Source organism: Hyla sarda, chromosome 4, assembly GCF_029499605.1.
Source record: "Hyla sarda isolate aHylSar1 chromosome 4, aHylSar1.hap1, whole genome shotgun sequence".
Lineage (NCBI taxonomy): Eukaryota > Metazoa > Chordata > Amphibia > Anura > Hylidae > Hyla > Hyla sarda.
In genome coordinates, this window is record NC_079192.1 from 222150602 (window position 1) to 222177756 (window position 27155).

General features: G+C 39.8%; 1 protein-coding gene across 1 annotated transcript in view; it reads right to left on the minus strand.

The window, feature by feature from the left end:
- MUC19 (mucin 19, oligomeric) overlaps nt 1-27155 on the minus strand; it is a 199886-nt gene that overhangs the window by 60842 nt on the left and 111889 nt on the right. The window contains exons 40-50 of the mRNA XM_056569863.1: nt 23406-23429; nt 23233-23256; nt 20406-20429; nt 19356-19379; nt 19218-19241; nt 17672-17695; nt 16624-16647; nt 16457-16480; nt 15327-15350; nt 8967-8990; nt 5784-5807 (exon numbers count right to left, since the gene is read on the minus strand). Of these exons, the coding sequence (XP_056425838.1) occupies nt 5784-5807; nt 8967-8990; nt 15327-15350; nt 16457-16480; nt 16624-16647; nt 17672-17695; nt 19218-19241; nt 19356-19379; nt 20406-20429; nt 23233-23256; nt 23406-23429 (264 nt within the window). The remainder of the gene's footprint in view (nt 1-5783; nt 5808-8966; nt 8991-15326; nt 15351-16456; nt 16481-16623; nt 16648-17671; nt 17696-19217; nt 19242-19355; nt 19380-20405; nt 20430-23232; nt 23257-23405; nt 23430-27155) is intronic.

The following is a 27155-nucleotide window of genomic DNA, read 5'->3' on the forward strand; positions in this document are numbered from 1 at the left end:
TAGACCCCAACATTTCCTTTTCATGAAGGGTTAAAGAAGAAAAAGCCCTCCAAACCTTGTAACGCAATTTCTCCCAAGTACAGCGATACCCCATATGTCGCCCTAAACTGTTGCCCTGAAATACGACAGGGCTCCAAAGTGAGAGCGCCATGTGCATTTGAGGCCTAAATTAGGGATTTGCATAGGGGTGGACATAGGGGTATTCTACGCCAGTGATTCCCAAACAGGGTGCCTCCAGCTGTTGCAAAACTCCCAGCATGCCTGGACAGTCAACGGCTGTCCGACAATACTGGGAGTTGTTGTTTTTCAACAGCTGGAGGCTCTGCTTTGGAAACAGTGGTGTACCGGACGTTCTTATTGGGGGAGGGGGGCTGTGTAGGGGTATGTGTATATGTAGTGTTTTTAACTTTTTATTTTATTTTGTGTTCGTGTAGTGTAGTGTTTTTAGGGTACAGTCACATGGGCGGGGGATTACAGCGAGTTTCCCAGCGCAAAATTTGCTGCATCTCAAGATGCAAGAAACCCACTGTAAAAGCCTCGCCCATGTGAATGTACCCTGTACATTCACGGGGGTGGCGGGGCGGGGGGGGGGCTTGAGGGGTTGCATCATCTGTTGCAAAACCACAACTCCCAGCATGCATGGTCTGTTAGTGCATGCTGGGAGTCATAGTTTTGCAACAGCTGGAGGCACACAGGTTAGGAAACACTGAGTTAGAAACAGACAATGTTTCCCAACCAGTGTGTCTCCAGTTGTTGCAAAACTACAACTCCCAGCATGCCCAGACAGCTGAAGGGCATGCTGGGAGTTGTAGTTCGGCAACATCTGAAGGGCCAGATGTTGCTGAACTAAAACTCCCAGCATGCCTGGACAGTCAGTGCATACTGGGAGTTGTAGTTTTGCAACAGCTGGAAGAGCACAGATTGGAGACCATTATACAATGGTCTCCAAACTGGGGCCCTCCAGATGTTGCAAAACTACAACTCCCAGCATGCATGGTCTTTTAGTGCATGCTGGGAGTTATAGTTTTGCAACAGCTGGAGGCACACAGGTTAGGAAACACTGAGTTAGAAACAATGTTTCCCAACCAGTGTGTCTCCAGCTGTTGCAAAACTACAACTCCCAGCATGCCCAGACAGCTGAAGGGCATGCTGGGAGTTGTAGTTCGGCAACATCTGAAGGGCCAGATGTGGCTTAACTAAAACTCCCAGCATGCCTGGACAGTCAGTGCATGCTGGGAGTTGTAGTTTTGCAACAGCTGGAAGAGCACAGATTGGAGACCATTATACAATGGTCTCCAAACTGGGGCCCTCCAGATGTTGCAAAACTACAACTCCCAGCATGCCCAGACAGCCAAAGGCTGTCTAGGCATGCTGGGAGTTGTAGTTTTCAGACTCCTAGAAGCAGCAGTGAAGATCTTCACTGCTGCCTCTGAGGACTACATACTTACCTGCTGGTCCCGTCGCTGCTCGTCCACGTGGCCGGTCCTGCCGCTGCTCCTCGGTCCTGCCACTGCTCCAGGTAAGTCCGCCTGTCCCCACGTGTTCCCCCCGTGTGCCGCAGGTCCCCGCGAGCCCCTGCAGCCTCCGTCCCCCGTTCTGCCCGACTTCTAGGGGCGGGCAGTGCGGGGGATCTGAACTTTCACCCCAGATCACTGTGATTGGTCCACAGGGACCAATCACAGTGATCGCTGACCAGGACCATCAATGGATGGTCCTGGGGGTGAAGCAGAAGTTGTCCCCTGCTGGAAACAGCGGGACTTCTGCCAGTTAACCCGTGCGATGCTGCGCATCGCCGGGTTAACTGACTGTCATTTATAAACGCCGGGATGCGCGAACGCACTGCACAACCCGGCGTTTATATATGACATTCTGCGGGAAGGGGTTAAAGGCAAGGAGCAAAAAACGAAAATGCAAAAACAGAAAAAACCCCGGTCCTTAAGGGGTTAAGGGGTTAACATTAATGTGCTCTATGTAAATCTATGAGAAAATGGTTGTTCACACAATATGTAAAGAATGCGGATACATTTTATAGAGTGGCATAAATAAGTGACATATTGCTTATTTTCACCATGTCTGAAGATATCAGAGGGTTTCAAAGTTCAGCAGCAATTTTCCAATTTTTCACAACATTTTCAAAATCAGACTTTTTCAGGGACCTGTTCAGTTTTGAAGTGGATTTGAAGGGCCTTCATATTAGAAATACCCCATAAATTACTCCATTATAACAACTGCACCCCTCAAAGTATTCAAAATGACATTAAGAAAGTGTGTTAACTCTTTAGGTGTTACACAGGAATACCAGCAAAGTAAAGGAGAAAATTCTAAATCTTTGTTTTTACACTCGCATGTTTTAGATTTTTTACAAGGGGTAAAAGGAGAGAAATCCCCCAAAAATTTGTATCCCAATTTCTCTCGAGTAAGGAAATACCTCATATGTGGATGTCAAGTGCTCTGCAGGTGCACTAAAAGGCTTAGAAAGGAAGGAGCGACAATGGAATTTTAAAGAGTTTTTCTGAAATGGTTTTTGGGGGACATGTCACATTTAAGAAGCCCCTATGGTGCCAGAACAGCAACAAACACCCACATGGCATACTATTTTGGAAACTACATCCCTCAAGGAATGTAACAAGGGGTACAGGGAGCCTTAACACCCCACGAGTGTTTGACAATTGATCGTTAAAGTTGGATGTGTAAATTCATTTTTTTCACTAAAATACAGTTTTTTCCAAAAATTTAAAATTTTTACATGGGATATAGGAGAAAATGCCCCCCCCCCCCCAAAAAAAAAATAATTGTAACCCCATCTCTTCTGAGTATGGAGATACCCCATGTGTGGATGTGAAGTGCACTGTGAGCGCACTACAATGCTCAGAAGAGAAGGAGTCACATTTGGCTTTTGGAAAGCAAATTTTGCTGAAATGGTTTTTGGGGGGCATTTAGGAAGCCCCTATGATACCAGAAAAGAAAAAAAAAGCCTTACATGGCACACTATTTGGGAAACAACACCCTCAAAGAACGTAACAAGGGGTACAGTGAGCCTTAACACCCCACAGGTATTTTACAAATTTCCGCTAAAGTTAGGCATGAAAATGAAAAAAAAATTTCACTAAAATGCTAGTATTACTCCAAATTTTTCTTTTTCACAAGCAGTAATTGGAGAAAACGCCTCCCAAAAATGTTAACCCCATTTCTTATGAGTATGGAAATACCCCATATGTGGATGTAAAGTGCTCTGAGGGCAAACTACAATGCTTAGAAGAGAAGGAGCACCATTGGGCCTTTGGAGAGAGAATTTGTTTGGAATGGAAGTCGGGGGCCATGTGTGTTTACAAAGCCCCCATGGTGCCAGAACAGTGGACCCCCCACATGTGACCCCATTTTGGAAACTATATTCCTCACAGAATTTAATAAGGGGTGCAGTGAGCATTTACATCCCACTGATGTTTGACATATCTTTGGAACAGTGGGCTGTGCAAATGAAAAAATGTTTTCATTTTCATGGACCACTGTTCAAAAAATCTGTCAGACACCAGTGGGGTGTAAATGCTCACTGCACCCCTTGCTACATTCCTTTAGGGGTGTAGTTTCCAAAATGGGGTGCATGTGGGGGATCCCCTTTTCTGGCACCATGGGGGCTTTGTAAATGCACATGGACTTAAATTCCAGACACATTCTCTCTCCAAAAACCCAATGGCGCTCCTTCTCTTCTGAGCATTGATGTTCACCCACAGAGCACTTTATGTCCACACATCAGGTATTTATATACTCTGAAGAAATGGCATTACAAATTTGGGGGGGGGGGGGGCTTTTTTCCTATTTTGGATAACACCTGCATTTTCGTGAAAATATTAAAAAAATAATAATTTTCATTTCCAACTTTACACCTATGGGGTGTTAAGGCTCACTATACCCCTTGTTACGTTCCGCAAGCGGTGTAGTTTCCAAAATAGGGGCACATGTGGGGTTTTTTTTGCGTTTAAGTCAGAACCGCTGTAACAATCAGCCACCCATGTGCAAATCACATGGCACTCTCACTCCTGAGCCTTGTTGTGCAACCACAGAGCATTTTACATCAACATATGGTTTATTTCCGTACTCAAGAGAAATTGCGTCACAAATTATTATTTTTTTTTACCTTTTGCCTCTTGTGAAAATGAAAAGTATGGGGCAACACCAGCATGTTAGTGTAAAAAATTTCATTTTTATACAATAACATGCTTGAGTAGACCCAAATTTTACCTTTTCATAAGGGGCAAAAGGACGTTTTTCATTTTTATTGGGGGGGGGGGTAGCTGTGTGGGGGTATGTGTATATGTAGTGTTTTACCCTTTATTTTGTGTCAGTGTAATATAGTCTAGTGTAGTGTTTTTAGGGTATATTCATATGGGTGGGGGTTTATAGCGAGTTTCGGGCTGGGAGTTTGATCTGCAGTGGATACTCACTGCAAACCCCTGCCTGTGTGAATGTACCTTATGCAACAGCTGGAGGCAAACTGGAGAGTTTGTTACTTAACTCAGTGTTTTGCAACCAGTATGCCTCCAAAACTGCAACTCACATCATGCACGGTCTGTCAGTGCATGCTGGGAGTTGAAGTTTGGAACAGCTGGAGGCACACTGGTTGCGAAACACTGAGTTAGGTAGCCTTCAGCTGTGCAACCCCCAGCATGAATGGACAGCCGAAGGGCATGCTGGGACTTGTAGTTATGCAACAGCTAGAGGCGTGCTACTAACACTCCCACCATGCCCTTTGTTAGTTTGTGCATGCTGTGGGTTGTAGTTATGCAATTACTGGAGGCACACTTTTTCATAGAAAAAATGTGCCTCCAGCTGTTTCATAACTACAACCCCCAGCATGCACAAATTACCAAAGGGCATGCTAGGAGTTGCACTTGAACCTTCTGCTGTTGCATAACAACAACTCGAAGCATGCCCTTTTGTGCATGCTGGAAGTTTTTGCTAAGCAACTGCTGGAGGCCAGCCTTAAATCCTGCTGCTGCACATGCCAAATCCTGCCTGCTGCAAGCCGCTGTCTCCGCTCCGGGAGCCCCACTTACATACATACTCCCGGCACCTGCTCTCGCCCTCCCAAGTAGGGGCGGAGCGGATGCTGTTAGTGACACCCTCACAGCAGGTGTCCTGATTCAGGACGATCATGAGGTGGCACCAGTGCCAACACACTCCTGCTGCGAAAGGTGCCATGTCGGATGCTGATGCTGAATCACTGCAGATCGCCAACATGGGGGGGGTTTGCAGGGGGTGCCTGTTGAATAATTTCAGCAGGCATCCCAGTCTGGCCCCTGCCTGGTGCATGGCGGGGACCAAAATTCCCACGGGCATTAAGGTATGTCCTGGGTCCTTAAGTACCAGGACGTCAGGGCATACCTAAACAAATTAAACATGTAACCCCCTTTAGAGTTTTATTTTTGTTTAGGGTTAAGTAAGGCTTGGTTCATATATGTCCTGTGTCTGGCATAGGTGAACTAGGTGACACAACTGATGCCATAACTGATGACAACGTGCATTAGTTGTCATCAGTTGTATGTCATCCAGTGTCCATTGTTTCTGGACACCGGAAAGGGGAGTGCAGCAAGATGAATTATTGTTAACTATCCCTTCAAATAAATTATTTTCCGTTGTAGCATCAGTTTCCCTACAGTGCTAACACATAGAAGAGCAGATGGATCTGGCAATTGAAATGGGAAATTAATAGTTCAGAAAACTTTCAGATATCATTTAAAAACTGGTGTTAAAGAAGTAAAGTAAGATATAAAATTCAGTTTTACCTTCTGGGAAATCTGGGATATAGCCTAAAAAGAAATGATAATATGAATTTTAAATAATCATTCTATGAAATAACAGCTTGACATATAAAAAAAAAAGTCCAAAGTGGTGAGAGAAGAAAAAAATCTCCGGGTTTGTGAAACAAACTGCTTCCGATAGAAATTTCTGAGAAACTTATGAAGATAATAAGGTTCTTTTATTTGCTTTGTCAATCAGACGCTTTTCGAGATGTGATGCCTCTTTCTCAATGAACTTGGCAAAGATACTACTGCTCCGGCCCTGTGTGACATCACGCTCCACCTCCTCAATGCAAGCCTATGGAGGGGGCGTGTCCTCCAAGCCTATGGAGATGCCTTAGCGCCGGAGTACCCCTTTAAATACTGAACTTGAAAACCCGACTGCCTTGAGGTGTGGGGAATCTAATAAAAAGTGTTTTTTTTTTTTAAATCATGTTACTTTGTCCCCTTAGTAGCTTTTTATATTACATTTTTTTTTTATTTTAAACATTATTGGGAATTTCTCTTTTCTTTTCTTTTTTGAATCTTTTTTTCATTTCCTTTTTTTTTATTTTTATTTTTTGCTTTTTGTTTGTTAACCCATTAACAACCATGAATGTAAAGTTCCTTCTTGGTGCAGAGTTACTTTGCTTTATTTATTTGCTTTACACTTTATTTTTCCTGTGCAATGCTTCCCCCCCCCCCCCCCCCCCCCCGAGTGGCAGAATTAAATATCATGCAAAAGAATTTTCCTGACATGTGCGAAACATTGATAAATATGTGTGAGAAAAAATAGTCAAAAAAAAAAAGACTCTTAGTAAATCAGGGACAATATACTGTATAAAGAATGCAGATACATTTTTTAGAGTGGCATAAATAAGTGACATGTCACTTATTTTCGCCAAGTCTGACTCTTAACTTTCCTATATCTTTAACATATTCAATCTGGTTAGGTAGCTTTTAAATAAATAAAAAAATTTGAAACAAGCATAGATTAGCCAATAAAACTATAAGTGATATTTCTTAAAAAATCTGCTAAGTGAAATAAGGAGAAATATCTAAAAGTATAATATAAAAAATATATTTTTATAATTGTATCAAAAAGGTTGCATTGTACTATGTTTTATCAGAGTCAGTTACTCTTACATATACTAAAATATTCCAGAACAGAAAAACAAAATAATTTTTTACAATAATTGGAATACTATTTTTTTTTATTTGATAAAAAATACATACATAAACAACACTATGAAACTTTCTAGTTGAAGATCAAGAAGTATATAGAAAAGTTCTAAAAATGAGACTTGGAAATTCTGGATTCACCATAACAGTTATCTTAGAAACTTCTATAACTTCATTATGAAGAAGGGCCTGAAGAAGCGCTAATGCGTGATATGGTCCGTTGCCCGAGGTCTCACCTGCCGTCCGCTCTCCCCCTCCATATGGATTGCCGTATGAAGTGAATAAAGAATCCTGCAGCTACAGACTGGTCAGTGCTCCGTTCTTTTCTTTTTCTTTCATGATGAAGTTATAGAAGTGACTGTTGCACGTTGTAGCACTGACCCACAGCGCAAAAACCAGTGTTACATTAAAACGTCTATACGTCCTGAAATTGTTTACTAAGAGTGATGTAGAAAGGTGCTACTGTTCCTATTCTCCAAGAGATTGTCTATCTTAGAAACTTAGTTTATTTTCTAATTTTAAAATATGTAAAGACTGTTACACTATTTTCATTTTAACATGTATACACCCTTTAGAGTTTAATTTTCGTTTAGGGTTAAGTAACATTTATTTGCTATGTCTAAATAAGAAACACAAAATAATAAATTTTCCTAAATATTTGAATAGATAATAGTAACCTAGTTTAACCCCTTAAAGACCACGTGTTTTTCCGTTTTTGCACTTTTGTTTTTTCCTCCTCACCTTTTAAAAATTATAACCCTTTCATATTTGCAACTAAATATCCATATGGTGGCTTATGTTTTGCACCACTAATTCTACTTTGCAGTGACATCAGTCATTTTACCCAAAAATCTACGGCTAAATGGGAAAAAAAAATCATTGTACGAAAAAATTGAAGAAAAATGCCATTTTGTAAATTTTGAGGGCTTCCGTTTCTACGCAGTAAATTTTTCGGTAAAAATGAGACCTTACCTTTATTCTGTAGGTCCATACGATTAAAATTATACCCTACCTATATAGGTTTGATTTTGTAGTACTTCTGGAAAAAATCATAACTACATGCAGGAAAATGTATACTTTTAAAATTGTCATTTTCTGACCCCCTATAACTTTTTTATTTTACGGTGTATTTGCACCGTGATCTGAAGTTTTTAGCGGTACCATTTTTGTATTGATCAGACTTTTTAATGGCTTTTTATTCATTTTTTCATGTGACCAAAAATATGTTACTTAGGACTTTTACATTTTTATGCGCGTACGCCATCGTGGGGTTTAATCAATTATATATTTTTATAGTTCGTACATTTACACACGTGACGATACTGCATATGTTTATATATATTTTTATTTACATGTTTTATTTTTTAATGGGAAAAGGGGGGTGATTTGGACTTATTAGGGAAAGGGTTAATCACATTTATTAACTTTTTTTGCACTAGGGGGCTATATCATTCACATTGATCACATTGATTCACTGATCATTCACTTATCGATGGTCGATTGCTCAAGCCTGCATCTCAGGCTTGGAGCAATCAATCGCCAACGGACGTGCCAGAGGAAGGTAAGAGGACCTCTGCTCGTGTAATAGCTGATCGGGACACCGCATTTACACTGCGGTTGTCCCAATCCGCCCCACTGAGCAGCCGGGAAGCATTTGCTTTCATTTTAGACATGGTGTTTAACGTTGAATGGCACGTCTAAAGGTTCAATAGCACGGCACCGCGATCAATGCAACGCGCTATTTGCCCTGGGTCGGCCGGGACCGACACTATATGACACACGGTCACTCCGTGACCCCGTCTTATATCGAGGGAGCCGGCCAAGGATGTAAATATACATCATTGGTCATTTAGGGGTTAAAAAATGTTACTCTGCAGTTTTGAAATCCTAACACATAGGAGTGCAGGTGGATCTAGCTAATGAAATGGAAAATAACAGTTAAGAAAACTTTCAGATATCATTTAAAAACTGAGGCTACAGAAGTTTATCTAATAAATGAAGATTTACCTTCTGTAGTTTCTGCGAAGAAGCCTGAAAAAAATGATAACATGAATTTAAAAAAATAATTCTATGAAATAACAGCATGATATTAAAATAATAAACAACCAATATATCTACTCAATATCCTATAAAAAGGCATATTATAAAAAATTTTAAGATGTTTAACTTAGTTTTACCTCCAGGTGTTTCTGTGTAACAGAATGAATGAATTGAATAATAAAAAAAAAAACTTAAATTGGTAATCTGATAGAAAACATTTTATTTAATTCTTTTTTTAAAATCAACTGGTGCCAAAAAGTTAAACAGATTTGTAAATTATTTCTATTTAAAAATCTTAATCCTTCCAGTACTTATCAGTTGCTGTATGCTCTAGAGGAAGTTCTTCTTTTTTTTTTATTTCTTTTCTGTCTGACCACAGTGGTCTCTTCTGACACCTATGTCCATGTCAGGATCTGCCCAGAGCAGGAGAAAATCCTCAAAGCAATCCTATTGTGCTCTGGACACAGACAGAGGTGTCAGCAGAGAGCACTGTGGTCTGATAGAAAAGACATTCAAAAAGAAAATAATTTCCTCTAAGGCATACAGCAGCTGATAAGTACTGGAGAGATTAGGCTTTTTAACTAGAAGTAATTTACAAATCTGAGATATAGAGAAATATAAAAATAAATGTATAATATAGTGTTACGCCGAGCGCTCCGGGTCCCCGCTCCTCCCCGGAGCGCTCGCTTCACTCCCTCCGCTGCAGCGCTCCGGTCACGTCCTCTGACCCGGGGCGCTGCGATCCTGCTGCCAGCCGGGATGCGATTCGCGATGCGGGTAGCGCCCGCTCGCGATGCGCACCCCGGCTCCCCTACCTGACTCGCTCCCCGTCTGTTCTGTCCCGGCGCGCGCGGCCCCGCTCCCTAGGGCGCGCGCGCGCCGGGTCTCTGCGATTTAAAGGGCCACTGCGCCGCTGATTGGCGCAGTGGTTCCAATTAGGGTTTTCACCTGTGCACTTCCCTATATTACCTCACTTCCCTTGCACTCCCTTGCCGGATCTTGTTGCCTTAGTGCCAGTGAAAGCGTTCCTTGTGTGTTCCTTGCCTGTGTTTCCAGACCTTCTGCCGTTGCCCCTGACTACGATCCTTGCTGCCTGCCCCGACCTTCTGCTACGTCCGACCTTGCTTCTGCCTACTCCCTTGTACCGCGCCTATCTTCAGCAGCCAGAGAGGTGAGCCGTTGCTAGTGGATACGACCTGGTCACTACCGCCGCAGCAAGACCATCCCGCTTTGCGGCGGGCTCTGGTGAAAACCAGTAGTGGCTTAGAACCGGTCCACTAGCACGGTCCACGCCAATCCCTCTCTGGCACAGAGGGTCCACTACCTGCCAGCCGGCATCGTGACAGTAGATCCGGCCATGGATCCCGCTGAAGTTCCTCTGCCAGTTGTCGCTGACCTCACCACGGTGGTCGCCCAGCAGTCACAACAGATAGCGCAACAAGGCCAACAGCTGTCTCAACTGACCGTTATGCTACAACAGTTGCTACCACAGCTTCAGCAGTCATCTCCTCCGCCAGCTCCTGCACCTCCTCCGCAGCGAGTGGCCGCTCCTGGGATACGCTTATCCTTGCCGGATAAATTTGATGGGGACTCTAAGTTTTGCCGTGGCTTTCTTTCCCAGTGTTCCCTGCATCTGGAGATGATGTCGGACCTGTTTCCCACTGAAAGGTCTAAGGTGGCTTTCGTAGTCAGTCTTCTGTCCGGAAAAGCCCTGTCATGGGCCACACCGCTCTGGGACCGCAATGACCCCATCACTGCCTCTGTACACTCCTTCTTCTCGGAAATCCGAAGTGTCTTTGAGGAACCTGCCCGAGCCTCTTCTGCTGAGACTGCCCTGTTGAACCTGGTCCAGGGTAATTCTTCCGTTGGCGAGTATGCCGTACAATTCCGTACACTTGCTTCAGAATTGTCCTGGAATAATGAGGCCCTCTGCGCGACCTTCAAAAAAGGCCTATCCAGCAACATTAAAGATGTTCTGGCCGCACGAGAAATTCCTGCTAATCTACATGAACTTATTCACCTAGCCACTCGCATTGACATGCGTTTTTCTGAAAGGCGTCAGGAACTCCGCCAAGATATGGACTCTGTTCGCACGAGGCGTTTCGTCTCCTCGGCTCCTCTCTCCTCTGGTCCCCTGCAATCTGTTCCTGTGCCTCCCGCCGTGGAGGCTATGCAGGTCGACCGGTCTCGCCTGACACCTCAAGAGAGGACACGACGCCGTATGGAGAACCTCTGCCTGTACTGTGCTAGTACCGAACACTTCCTGAGGGATTGTCCTATCCGTCCTCCCCGCCTGGAAAGACGTACGCTGACTCCGCACAAGGGTGAGACAGTCCTTGATGTCTACTCTGCTTCTCCACGTCTTACTGTGCCTGTGCGGATGTCTGCCTCTGCCTTCTCCTTCTCTACTGTGGCCTTCTTGGACTCTGGATCTGCAGGAAATTTTATTTTGGCCTCTCTCGTCAACAGGTTCAACATCCCAGTGACCAGTCTCGCCAGACCCCTCTACATCAATTGTGTAAATAATGAAAGATTGGACTGTACCATACGTTTCCGCACGGAGCCCCTTCTTATGAGCATCGGATCTCATCATGAGAGGATTGAACTTTTGGTCCTCCCCAATTGCACCTCGGAGATTCTCCTTGGACTTCCCTGGCTTCAACTTCATTCCCCAACCCTGGATTGGTCCACTGGGGAGATCAAGAGTTGGGGGTCCTCTTGTTCCAAGAACTGTCTAAAACCGGTTCCCAGTAACCCTTGCCGTAACTCTGTGGTTCCTCCAGTAACCGGTCTCCCTAAGGCCTATATGGACTTCGCGGATGTTTTCTGCAAAAAACAAGCTGAGACTCTACCTCCTCACAGGCCTTATGATTGCCCTATCGACCTCCTCCCGGGTACTACTCCACCCCGGGGCAGAATTTATCCTCTCTCTGCCCCAGAGACTCTTGCCATGTCCGAATACGTCCAGGAAAATCTAAAAAAGGGCTTTATCCGTAAATCCTCCTCTCCTGCCGGAGCCGGATTTTTCTTTGTGTCCAAAAAAGATGGCTCCCTACGTCCTTGCATTGACTACCGCGGTCTTAATAAAATCACGGTTAAGAACCGCTACCCCTTACCCCTCATCTCTGAACTCTTTGATCGCCTCCAAGGTGCCCACATCTTCACTAAATTGGACTTAAGAGGCGCCTATAACCTCATCCGCATCAGAGAGGGGGACGAGTGGAAAACGGCATTTAACACCAGAGATGGACACTTTGAGTATCTGGTCATGCCCTTTGGACTGTGCAATGCTCCTGCCGTCTTCCAAGACTTTGTCAATGAAATTTTTCGTGATCTGTTATACTCCTGTGTTGTGGTATATCTGGACGATATCCTAATTTTTTCTGCCAATCTAGAAGAACACCGCCAGCATGTCCGTATGGTTCTTCAGAGACTTCGTGACAACCAACTCTATGCCAAAATTGAGAAATGTCTGTTTGAATGCCAATCTCTTCCTTTTCTAGGATATTTGGTCTCTGGCCAGGGACTACAGATGGATCCAGACAAACTCTCTGCCGTCTTAAATTGGCCACGCCCCTCCGGACTCCGTGCTATCCAACGCTTTTTGGGGTTCGCCAATTATTACAGGCAATTTATTCCACATTTTTCTACCATTGTGGCTCCTATCGTGGCTTTAACCAAGAAAAATGCTGATCCCAAGTCCTGGCCTCCTCAAGCAGAAGACTCCTTTAAACGACTCAAGTCTGCCTTTTCTTCGGCTCCCGTGCTCTCCAGACCTGACCCTTCCAAACCCTTCCTATTGGAGGTTGATGCCTCCTCAGTAGGAGCTGGAGCTGTTCTTCTACAAAAAAATCCTTCCGGGCATGCTGTCACTTGTGGTTTTTTCTCTAGGACCTTCTCTCCAGCGGAGAGGAACTACTCCATCGGGGATCGAGAGCTTCTAGCCATTAAATTAGCACTTGAGGAATGGAGGCATCTGCTGGAGGGATCAAGATTTCCTGTTATTATCTACACCGACCACAAGAACCTCTCCTACCTCCAGTCGGCCCAACGGCTGAATCCTCGCCAGGCCCGGTGGTCTCTGTTCTTTGCCCGATTTAATTTTGAGATTCACTTTCGTCCTGCCGAAAAGAACATTAGGGCCGATGCTCTCTCTCGTTCCTCGGATGCCTCAGAAGTTGATCTCCCTCCGCAACACATCATTCCACCTGACTGCCTGATCTCCACTTCTCCTGCCTCCATCAGGCAGACTCCTCCAGGAAAGACCTTTGTTTCTCCACGCCAACGCCTCGGAATCCTCAAATGGGGTCACTCCTCCCATCTCGCAGGTCATGCGGGCATCAAGAAATCTGTGCAACTCATCTCCCGCTTCTATTGGTGGCCGACTCTGGAGACGGATGTTGGGGACTTTGTGCGAGCCTGCACTATCTGTGCCCGGGATAAGACTCCTCGCCAGAAGCCCGCTGGTTTTCTTCATCCTCTGCCTGTCCCCGAACAGCCTTGGTCTCTGATTGGTATGGATTTTATTACTGATTTACCCCCTTCCCGTGGCAACACCGTTATTTGGGTGGTCGTTGATCGATTCTCCAAAATGGCACATTTCATCCCTCTTCCTGGTCTTCCTTCTGCGCCTCAGTTGGCTAAACAATTTTTTGTACACATTTTTCGTCTTCACGGGTTGCCTACGCAGATTGTCTCGGATAGAGGGGTCCAATTCGTGTCTAAATTCTGGAGGGCTCTCTGTAAACAACTCAAGATTAAATTAAATTTTTCCTCTGCATATCATCCCCAGTCCAATGGACAAGTAGAAAGAATTAACCAGATCCTGGGTGATTATTTGCGACATTTTGTTTCCTCCCGCCAGGATGACTGGGCAGATCTCCTTCCATGGGCCGAATTTTCGTATAACTTCAGGGTCTCTGAATCTTCCTCCAAATCCCCATTTTTCGTGGTGTACGGCCGTCACCCTCTTCCCCCCCTCCCTACCCCCTTGCCCTCTGGTCTGCCCGCTGTGGATGAAATTTCTCGTGACCTTTCCATTATATGGAGAGAGACCCAAAATTCTCTCTTACAGGCTTCTTCACGCATGAAGAGGTTCGCGGATAAGAAAAGAAGAGCTCCCCCCGTTTTTTCCCCTGGAGACAAGGTATGGCTCTCCGCTAAATATGTCCGCTTCCGTGTCCCTAGCTACAAGTTGGGACCACGCTATCTTGGTCCTTTCAAAATTTTGTGTCAAATTAATCCTGTCTCTTATAAACTTCTTCTTCCTCCTTCTCTTCGTATCCCTAATGCCTTTCACGTCTCTCTTCTCAAACCACTCATCCTCAACCGTTTTTCTCCCAAATCTGTTCCTCCCACTCCTGTTTCCGGCTCCTCGGACGTCTTCTCGGTCAAGGAAATTTTGGCTGCCAAAAAGGTCAGAGGGAAAAATTTTTTTTTAGTAGACTGGGAGGGTTGTGGTCCTGAAGAGAGATCCTGGGAACCTGAGGACAACATCCTTGACAAAAGTCTGCTCCTCAGGTTCTCAGGCTCCAAGAAGAGGGGGAGACCCAAGGGGGGGGGTACTGTTACGCCGAGCGCTCCGGGTCCCCGCTCCTCCCCGGAGCGCTCGCTTCACTCCCTCCGCTGCAGCGCTCCGGTCACGTCCTCTGACCCGGGGCGCTGCGATCCTGCTGCCAGCCGGGATGCGATTCGCGATGCGGGTAGCGCCCGCTCGCGATGCGCACCCCGGCTCCCCTACCTGACTCGCTCCCCGTCTGTTCTGTCCCGGCGCGCGCGGCCCCGCTCCCTAGGGCGCGCGCGCGCCGGGTCTCTGCGATTTAAAGGGCCACTGCGCCGCTGATTGGCGCAGTGGTTCCAATTAGGGTTTTCACCTGTGCACTTCCCTATATTACCTCACTTCCCTTGCACTCCCTTGCCGGATCTTGTTGCCTTAGTGCCAGTGAAAGCGTTCCTTGTGTGTTCCTTGCCTGTGTTTCCAGACCTTCTGCCGTTGCCCCTGACTACGATCCTTGCTGCCTGCCCCGACCTTCTGCTACGTCCGACCTTGCTTCTGCCTACTCCCTTGTACCGCGCCTATCTTCAGCAGCCAGAGAGGTGAGCCGTTGCTAGTGGATACGACCTGGTCACTACCGCCGCAGCAAGACCATCCCGCTTTGCGGCGGGCTCTGGTGAAAACCAGTAGTGGCTTAGAACCGGTCCACTAGCACGGTCCACGCCAATCCCTCTCTGGCACAGAGGGTCCACTACCTGCCAGCCGGCATCGTGACATATAGAAATATAATTTTATGATGGCGCATAAAAAGGTTACATTGTACTATGTTTTACCTGATTCAGTTACTCCTACATTTCCTACAATTTTTGAGAACAGAAAAACAAAATCATTCTTTGTAACCATTAGAATACTATTTTTTATTTATTTATTAAAACCATATAAATAAAAATCTGTAGAGAAAAGAAAAGAAAGGACAGACGGATGGCGCCTCGTGTATTTACCCTCAATAGATCGGGTGGTGGGTGGGGGGGCAACCCCACGGGGCTTATAGATGGCCGCTCACCTTGAGATCTATGCAAAAAAGCATATCACCCACGATATAATCTGGGTACTGTAGTACGAGTCGCTGCTATGCCGATGGGTTGCAGGAGGAAACAAGTCGTCCTGGGAGTCAATATTAGAAGTAGAGCAGGAAAAAACCCTCAGGTATGGCGCTGCAGACTCTTGTAGACAGATGAGGCGGATGCCAAAGGTAATAGGAAAGTCCTCAGCAGGACATTTTATTAAAAAACAATAAAATGGACAAGATTACGCGTTTCGGGAGGATCCCTCCCTTCCTCAGATCAGGATCCTGATCTGAGGAAGGGAGGGATCCTCCCGAAACGCGTAATCTTGTCCATTTTATTGTTTTTTTTTAATAAAATGTCCTGCTGAGGACTTTCCTATTACCTTTGGCATCCGCCTCATCTGTCTACAAGAGTCTGCAGCGCCATACCTGAGGGTTTTTTCCTGCTCTACTTCTAATATAAATAAAAAGCACTATGAAACATTCTAATTAAAGATAAAGCAGGATATAGAAAAGGTCTGGACATGAGACTTGGAAGTTCTGAAGTTAGCATGGCAGGTATCATACAAAATTTGTTTCTTTTCTAATTTTACAGTATGTAGAGACCGTTACACTATTTGTTTCAACATGCACACCACCCTCTTTGTTTAATGTTAAGTAACATTTATTTCTTATGTCTAAATATGAAACACAAAAACTATTATATCTTCCTAAATTTTTGATTAGATAAAAGGAACCTAGTTTAAAAAGTGTTACTTTGCATATTTGAAATGTTAACACATAGTTGATCAGATGAATCTGGGTATTGAAATGGGAAGTCAATAGTTCAGAAACTGTCACATATCCTTTAAAAACTGATGCTACAGAAGTAAAGTAGGATATTAAATTCAGTTTTACCTTCTGGAAAACCTGGGGTATAGCCTAAAAATGATAATATGAATTTTAAATAATCATTCTATGAAATAACAGCTTGATATATATATATATATATATATATATATATATATATATATATATCTAAAAGTGATGTTATAGAAATATTAAGATTTTTAATTTTGTTTTACCTTCTGGTGTTTCTGGGTAGTAGACTGAAAGAATGATAAAATAAATAAATAAAACATCATTCTATGGCTATGTTTAAACTGTGTTTTTTTAGGTTTATTTTATTCATAAAAAAGAAATCAAAATTGTACTCCGATTTTTTTAACATTAATATGCTCTTTGAAAGTCTATGAGAAAATTGATGTTCACACAATATGTAAAGAATGTGGATACATGCCTTAGAGTGGCATAAATAAGTGACATATCACTTATTTTCACCATGTCTGACAGTTAACTATCCTATATCTATAACATATTCAATCTGGTTAGGTAGCTTTTAAATTAAAAAAAAAAAAAAAAAAAAAACTTGGAACAAGTATAGATTAGCCTTTTAAACTATAAGTGATACTTCTTTAAAAAAATGTACTAAGTAAAACATGGATAAATATCTAAAAGTATAATAAAAGAAATATAAATTTATATTGGTATAAAAAGGTTGCATTATTCTATGTTTTACCAGAGTCAGTTACTCCTACATATACTAGAATATTTGAGAACAGAAAAACAAAATAATTTTTTGCAATATTTAGAAAACTATTGTTTTTAAATTTGATAAAAAATACATAAATAAACAGCACTATGAATGTCTCTAGTGGAATAGCAAGAAGGATATAGAAAAGTTTTGAAAATGAGACTTGGAAATTCTGGAGTCAGCATGGCTGGTATCTTAGAAACATAGATTATTTTCCAATTTTAAAGTATGTACAGGCTGTTTCACTATTTGTTTAAACATGTACACCCCCTTTATAGTTTCATTTTCGTTTAGGGTTAAGTAAGATGTATTTGTTATGTCTAAATATAAAGCACAAAAATATTACATCTTCCTAAATTTTTGATTAGATTATAGTAACATAGTATAAAAAGTGTTACTTTGCATACTTAAAATGATAACACATAGAAGAGCAGATGGATCTGGCTTTTGAAATGGGAAGTTAATGGTTCAGAAAACTTTCAGATATCATTTAAACACTGATGCTACAAAAGTAAAGTAAGATATTAAATTCAGTTTACCATCTGGAAAACCAGGGATGTAGCCTAAAAAAACATGATAATATGAATTTTAAATAATCATTCTATGAAATAATATTTTGACATATAAAGCAAATTGACATTATAGAAATATGTATTTTAGGCTTATTTTATTACAAAAATGTAATCAAAATTGTATTCCCATTTTATAACATTATTGTGCTCGTTGTATGTCTATGTGAAAATGGTTGTTCACACAATAGCCCTGATTTACTAACATGATCCCGACTCTTTTTATAGAGTTATACGACACAATTTGTGTCGTATGTGCTCTGCAACACTTTGTACGACACATTTTTCTGGTTAAAACCCGACAGTTTTCTAATTACTCAGAATATTTTTTTTAACCCAACTAAAGGGGCATGGTTTGCATAATTAGGGGCATGTTCCCAACATTTTCCTGAAAACCCGACAGTTATATTTAAAAACCCACCAGAAAAATTGTGAAATACTGAACTTAAAAACCCGACTGCCTTGAGGTGGGGGGAATCTGTTAAAAAGTTTGGGTTCTTTGAAAATGCTGTTAATTTGTTCCCTTTGTAGCTTTTTATATTACATTTGTTATGAATTTTTTTTATTTTTATGGAATTTCTCTTTTCTTTTTTTTTTTTTAAATCTTGGCTTTCATTTTCTTTTTTTAAATTTTTTTTTGCTTTTTGTTTGTTAACCCATTAACGACCATGAATGTAAAGTTAAGTCCTGGTGCAGAGTTACTTTGCTTTATTTATTTGTTTTACACTATGGCCCTCATTTACTATTGCAAACCCGACATGTTTTGTTGGGTTGTGCGCCCCATTCTATGGCATTGTGCAAGAGTCTGTCGCATTGTGCCAGAAATTCTGTCTGCGCCAGAAATTCTGTCTGCGCCAGATTTTGTGCCAGAATTCAAAAGAACCCGACTAACTCTCCATTTTGCTAAGAAAACCCCCAAAAAAGGGGCATGGCTGCTGGGAAAAGGGGCGTGGTCTCCGAAAAGGGGCGTGTTTCCGACATTTTCACAAAAAAACAACATATTTACTAAGGATTCCACATAAAATGTAGTTGCTTTCAGCTGAAGAAAACCCTACAGATCAGAGCATGTGTAAAAAAAAAACAAAGTGTTGGGAAAGTGGAAAATGTAGGGAAACCTTAGAAAATACCGTGGAAAATAAATTGTAGGGCATTAAAACCCACAAAGAAACCTACACAACACTCTTAGTAAATGTGGGCCTTTATCTTTCCCGTGTGACACTTTTTTTTACATATGACAGAATTTAATATCATGGAACAGAATTTTCCCTACATGTGCAAAACATTTATTTCTTCTGTCTAAATATGAAACAAAAAAACTATTATATCTTCCTACATTTTTGATCAGATAGTAGTAACCTAGTTTAAAAAATGTAACTTTGCATATTTGAAATGTTGACACATAGTGGATCAGATATATCTGGCTATTGAAACAGGAAGTTAATAGATCAGAAACTGTCACACATCATTTAAAAACTGATGCTACAGAAGTAAAGTAGGATATTAAATTCAGTTTTACCTTCTGGAAAACCTGGGGTATAGCCTAAAAATTATAATATGAATTTTAAATAATCATTCTATGAAATAACAGCTTGATATATATATTTAAAAAAAAAGTGATGTTATAGAAATGTTAAGATTTTTAATTTTGTTTTACCTTCTGGTGTTTCTGGATAGTAGACTGAAAGAATGATAAAATAAATAAATAAAACATCATTCTATGGCTATGTTTAAACAGTGTTTTTTAAGGCTTATTTTATTCATAAAAAAAGAAATCAAAATTGTACTACAATTTTTTTAACATTAATATGCTCTATGAAAGTCTATTAGAAAATTGTTGTTCACACAATATGTAAAGAATGTGGATACATGCCTTAGAGTGGCATAAATAAGTGACATATCACTTATTTTCACCATGTCTGACAGTTAACTATCCTATATCTATAACATATTCAATCTGGTTAGGTAGCTTTTAAATTAGCAAAAAAAAAAAAAAAAACAACTTGGAACAAGTATAGATTAGCCTTTTAAACTATAAGTGATACTTCTTTAAAAAAATTTACTAAGTAAAACATGGATAAATATCTAAAAGTATAATAAAAGAAATATAAATTTATATTGGTATAAAAAGGTTGCATTGTTCTATGTTTTACCAGAGTCAGTTACTCCTACATATACTAGAATATTTGAGAACAGAAAAACAAAATAATTTTTTGCAATATTTAGAAAACTATTGTTTTTAAATTTGATAAAAAATACATAAATAAACAGCACTATGAATGTCTCTAGTGGAATAGCAAGAAGGATATAGAAAAGTTTTGAAAATGAGACTTGAAAATTCTGGAGTCAGCATGGCTGGTATCTTAGAAACATAGATTATTTTCCAATTTTAAAGTATGTACAGGCTGTTTCACTATTTGTTTAAACATGTACACCCCCTTTATAGTTTCATTTTCGTTTAGGGTTAAGTAAGATGTATTTGTTATGTCTAAATATAAAGCACAAAAATATTACATCGTCCTAAATTTTTGATTAGATTATAGTAACATAGTATAAAAAGTGTTACTTTGCATACTTAAAATGATAATACATAGAAGAGCAGATGGATCTGGCTTTTGAAATGGGAAGTTAATGGTTCAGAAAACTTTCAGATATCATTGAAACACTGATGCTACAAAAGTAAAATAAGATATTAAATTCAGTTTACCATCTGGAAAACCAGGGATGTAGCCTAAAAAAACATGATAATATGAATTTTAAATAATCATTCTATGAAATAATATTTTGACATATAAAGCAAATTGACATTATAGAAATATGTATTTTAGGCTTATTTTATTACAAAAATGTAATCAAAATTGTATTCCCATTTTATAACATTATTGTGCTCGTTGTATGTCTATGTGAAAATGGTTGTTCACACAATAGCCCTGATTTACTAACATGATCCCGATTTTTTTTATAGAGTTATACGACACAATTTGTGTCGTATGTGCTCTGCAACACTTTGTACGACACATTTTTCTGGTTAAAACCTGACAGTTTTCTAATTACTCAGAATATTTTTTTAACCCAACTAAAGGGGCATGGTTTGCATAATTAGGGGCATGTTCCCAACATTTTCCTGAAAACCCGACAGTTATATTTAAAAACCCACCAGAAAATTTGTGAAATACTGAACTTGAAAACCCGACTGCCTTGAGGTGGGGGGAATCTTAAAAAGTGTGGGTTCTTTGAAAATGCTGTTAATTTGTCCCCTTTGTAGCTTTTTATATTACATTTGTTATGAATTTGTTTTATTTTTATGGAATTTCTCTTTTCTTTTTCTTTTTTAAATCTTGCCTTTCATTTTCTTTTTTTAAATTTTTTTTTGCTTTTTGTTTGTTAACCCATTAACGACCATGAATGTAAAGTTAAGTCCTGGTGCAGAGTTACTTTGCTTTATTTATTTGTTTTACACTATGGCCCTCATTTACTATTGCAAACCCGACATGTTTGTCGGGTTGTGCGCCCCATTCTATGGCGTTGTGCAAGATTCTGTCGCATTGTGCCAGAAATTCTGTCTGCGCCAGAAATTCTGTCTGCGCCAGATTTTGTGCCAGAATTCAAAAGAACCCGACTAACTCTCCGTTTTGCTAAGAAAACCCCCAAAAAAGGGGCATGGCTGCTGGGAAAAGGGGCGTGGTCTCCGAAAAGGGGCGTGTCTCCGACATTTTCACAAAAAAACAACATATTTACTAAGGATTCCATATAAAATGTAGTTGATTTCAGCTGAGGAAAACCCTACAGATCAGAGCATGTGTAAAAAAAAAAAACAAAGTGTTGGGAAAGTGGAAAATGTAGGGAAACCTTAGAAAATACCGTGGAAAATAAATTGTAGGGCATTAAAACCCACAACGAAACCTACACAACACTCTTAGTAAATGTGGGCCTTTATCTTTCCCGTGTGACACTTTTTTCTACATATGACAGAATTTAATATCATGGAACAGAATTTTCCCTACATGTGCGAAACATTTATTTCTTCTGTCTAAATATGAAACAAAAAAACAATTATATCTTCCTACATTTTTGATCAGATAGTAGTAACCTAGTTTAACCCCTTAAGGACTCAGGGTTTTTCCTTTTTTGCACTTTCGTTTTTTCCTCCTTACCTTTAAAAAATCATAACCCTTTCAATTTTCCACCTAAAAATCCATATTATGGCTTATTTTTTGCGTTGCCAATTCTACTTTGCAGTGACATTAGTCATTTTACCCAAAAATGCATGGCGAAACGGAAAAAAAAATCATTGTGCGACAAAATCGAAAAAAAAACGCAATTTTGTAACTTTTGGGGGCTTCCGTTTCTACGCAGTGCATATTTCGGTAAAAATTACACCTTATCATTATTCTGTAGGTCCATACGGTTAAAATGATACCCTACTTATATAGGTTTGATTTTTTCGCACTTCTGGAAAAAATCATAACTACATGCAGGAAAATTTATACGTTTAAAAATGTCATCTTCTGACCCCTATAACTTTTTTATTTTTCCACGTACAGGGCAGTATGAGGATTCATTTTTTGCGCCGTGATCTGAAGTTTTTATTGGTATGATTTTTGTTTTGATCTGACTTTTTGATCACTTTTTATTCATTTTTTAATGTTATAAAAAGTTACCAAAATACGCTTTTTTGGACTTTGGAATTTTTTTGCGCGTACGCCATTGACCGTGCGGTTTAATTAATTATATATTTTTATAGTTCGGACATTTACGCACGCGGCGATACCACATATGTTTATTTTTTTTTTTTTACACTGTTTTATTTTTCTTATGTGAAAAGGGGGGTGATTCAAACTTTTATTAGGGAAGGGGTTAAATGACCTTTATTAACACTTTTTTTTTACTTTTTTTTTGCAGTGTTATAGGTCCCATAGGGACCTATAACACTGCACACACTGATCTCTCATCCTGATCACAGGCGTGTATTAACACGCCTGTGATCAGCATTATCGACGCTTGACTGCACCTGCCTGGATCTCAGGCACGGAGCAGTCATTCGTCGATCGGACACCGAGGAGGCAGGTAAGAGCCCTCCCGGTGTCCGATCAGCTGTTCGGGACGCCGCGATTTCACCGCGGCGGTCTCGAACAGCCCGACTGAGCAGCCGGGATACTTTCAGTTTCACTTTAGAAGCGGCGGTCAGCTTTGACCGCCGCTTCTAAAGGGTTAATACAGCACATCGCCGCGATCGGCGATGTGTGGTATTAGCCGCGGGTCCCGGCCGTTGATTAGCGCCGGGACCCACGCGATATGATGCGGGATCGCGGCGTGATCCCGCTTCATATCGCGGGAGCCGGCGCAGGACGTAAATATATGTCCTGCGTCGTTAAGGGGTTAAAAAATTTAACTTTGCATATTTGAAATGTTGACACATAGTGGATCAGATATATCTGGCTATTGAAACAGGAAGTTAATAGATCAGAAACTGTCACACATCATTTAAAAACTGATGCTACAGAAGTAAAGTAGGATATTAAATTCAGTTTTACCTTCTGGAAAACCTGGGGTATAGCCTAAAAATTATAATATGAATTTTAAATAATCATTCCATGAAATAACAACTTGATATATATATATATATATATATATATATATATATATATATATATATATATAAAAAAGTGATGTTATAGAAATGTTAAGATTTTTAATTTTGTTTTACCTTCTGGTGTTTCTGGATAGTAGACTGAAAGAATGATAAAATAAATAAATAAAACATCATTCTATGGCTTTGTTTAAACAGTGTTTTTTAAGGCTTATTTTATTCATAAAAAAGAAATCAAAATTGTACTCCAATTTTTTTAACATTAATATGCTCTGAAAGTGTATTAGAAAATTGTTGTTCACACAATATGTAAAGAATGTGGATACATGCCTTAGAGTGGCATAAATAAGTGACATATCACTTATTTTCACCATGTCTGACAGTTAACTATCCTATATCTATAACATATTCAATCTGGTTAGGTAGCTTTTAAATTAACAAAAAAAAAAAACTTGGAACAAGTATAGATTAGCCTTATAAACTATAAGTGATACTTCTTTAAAAAACATTTACTAAGTAAAACATGGATAAATATCTAAAAGTATAATAAAAGAAATATAAATGTATATTGATATAAAAAGGTTGCATTGTTCTATGTTTTACCAGAGTCAGTTACTCCTACATATACTAGAATATTTGAGAACAGAAAAACAAAATAATTTTTTGCAATATTTAGAATACTATTGTTTTTAAATTTGATAAAAAAAAATACATAAATAAACAGCACTATGAATGTCTCTAGTGGAATATCAAGAAGGATATAGAAACGTTTTGAAAATGAGACTTGGAAATTCTGGAGTCAGCATGGCTGGTATCTTAGAAACATAGATTATTTTCCAATTTTAAAGTATGTACAGGCTGTTTCACTATTTGTTTAAACATGTACATCCCCTTTATAGTTTCATTTTCGTTTAGGGTTAAGTAAGATGTATTTGTTATGTCTAAATATAAAGCACAAAAATATTACATCTTCCTAAATTTTTGATTAGATTATAGTAACATAGTATAAAAAGTGTTACTTTGCATACTTAAAATGATAACACATAGAAGAGCAGATGGATCTGGCTTTTGAAATGGGAAGTTAATGGTTCAGAAAACTTTCAGATATCATTTAAACACTGATGCTACAAAAGTAAAGTAAGATATTAAATTCAGTTTACCATCTGGAAAACCTGGGATGTAGCATAAAAAAACATGATAATATGAATTTTAAATAATCATTCTATGAAATAATAGTTTGACATATAAAAAAAAATTGACATTATAGAAATATGTATTTTAGGCTTATTTTATTACAAAAATGTAATCAAAATTGTATTCCCATTTTATAACATTATTGTGCTCGTTGTACGTCTATGTGAAAATGATTGTTCACACAATAGCCCTGATTTACTAACATGATCCCGACTCTTTTTATAGAGTTATACGACACAATTTGTGTCGTATGTCCTCTGCAACACTTTGTACGACACATTTTACTGGTTAAAACCCGACAGTTTTCTAATTACTCAGAATATATTTTTAACCCAACTAAAGGGGCATGGTTTGCATAATTAGGGGCATGTTCCCAACATTTTCCTGAAAACCCGACAGTTATATTTAAAAACCCACCAAAAAATTGTGAAATACTGAACTTGAAAACCCGACTGCCTTGAGGTGTGGGGAATCTGTTAAAAAGTGTGGGTTCTTTGAAAATGCTGTTAATTTGTCCCTTTTGGAGCTTTTTATGTTACATTTTTAATTAAATGTTTTTTATTTTTATGGACTTTCTCTCTTTTTTTATTTTTTTTAAATCTTGGCTTTCATTTCCTTATTTTTACATTTTTTTTTTGGCTTTTTGTTTGTTAACCCATTAACGACCATGAAAGTAAAGTTAAGTTACTTTGCTTTATTTATTTGTTTTACACTATGGCCCTCATTTACTATTGCAAACCCGACATGTTTTGTCGGGTTGTGCGCCCCATTCTGTGGCATTGTGCCAGATTCTGTCGCATTGCGCCAGAAATTCTGTCTGCGCCAGATTTTGTGTCAGAATTGAAAAGAACCCGACTAACTCTCCATTTTGCTAAGAAAACCCGAAAAGGGGGCTTGGCCGCTTGGAAAGGGGGCATGGTCTCTGAAAAAGGGGCGTGTTTCTGACATTTTAACAAAAAAAAACCAACATATTTATTAAGGTTTCCACATAAAATGTAGTCGATTTCAGCTGAGGAAAACCCTACAGATCAGAGCATGTGTAAAAAAAAAAAGCAAAGTGTAGGGAAAGTGGAAAATGTAGGGAAACCTTAGTAAATACCGTGGAAAATAAATTGTAGGGAATTAAAACCCACAAAGGAACCTATACAACACTATTAGTTAATTAGGGCCTTTATCTTTCCTGTGCAACACTTTTTTCCACATGTGAGAGAATTTAATATCATGGAACAGAATTTTCCCTACATGTGCGAAACATTTATATAGTCAGGGGAAAAAAAACACTCTGAAAATAACCCAACACTCTTATTAAATCAGGGCCAATATGTAAAGAATGCAGATACATTTTTTTGAGTGGCATAAATAAATGACATATCACTTATTTTAGCCAAGTCTGACTCGTAACTTTCCTATATCTTTAGCATATTCAATCTGGTTAGGGCTTTTAAATTTAAAAACAAAATTGAAGCAAGCATAGATTAGCCAATAAAACTATAAGTGATATTTCTTAAAAAATCTACTAAGTGAAATAAGGAGAAATATCTAAAAGTATAATATAAATAAAAAATATTGCACCTTAAAATCCATATGATGGCTTTCCCCCCCCCCCCCCCCCCCCCACCAATTCTACTTTGTAGTGACATCAGTCATTTTACCCAAAAATCTACGGCGAAACTGAACAAAAAATCCTTGTGGACCAAAATTTAAGAAAAAAACGCCATTTTGTAACTCTTAAGCCCTTCCGTTTCTACGCAGTACATTTTTCGCTAAAAATTACAACTTATCTTTTTTCTGTAGGTCCATTTGATCAAAAATATACCCTATTTATATAGGTTTGATTTTGTCGTACTTCTGGAAAAATCATAACTACATACACGAAAATTCATACGTATATTTCAACGAATGGTGTAGTATGAGAACTCATTTTTTGCACCATGATCTGAAGATTTTTTCGGTTCCATTTTTGTTTTGATCAGACTTTTTGAACGCTTTTTATTCTTTTTTATGGTATAAAAAGTGACCAAAAATAAGCTATTTTTGACTTTAGAATTTTTTGGCACGTACGCCATTGACCGTGCGGTTTAAATAACGATAAATATTTTTATGGTAAATATACGTCCGGGGTTGATAAGGGGTTAAACATGTACACCCATTTTTTTGTTTAGGGTTAAGTAACATTTATTTCTTATGTCTAAATATGAAACACAAAAACTATTATATCTTCCTAAAATATTTTATTAGATGATAGTAACCTAGTTTAAAAAATGTAACTTTGCATATTTGAAATGTTGATACATAGTGGATCAGATAAATCTGGCTATTGAAATAGAAAGTTAATAGATCAGAAGCTATCACATATTTAAAAACTGATGCTACAGAAGTAAAGTAGGATATTAACTCCTTAAGGACCAAGGACGTTCTGGAACATCCCCGCACCCTGGGCTTTAAGGACCAGAACATCCTGGTGTTTCTCCGGTCTCTGCCGCGCGCCTGGCAGAGATTTGAATGGCATGTCTGCTGTAATGGTTCAGGCATGCCGTGCAAATGGCTAGGGGGTCCCGGGACCCCCGCATGTCGGCGATCACCGGAGATCGCTTGCAAAATCACGCAAGCGATCTTCGGCGATTCGGGTCATTCGGGTCACTTGTGACCCGACGACCCGGTAATAAATGGTCA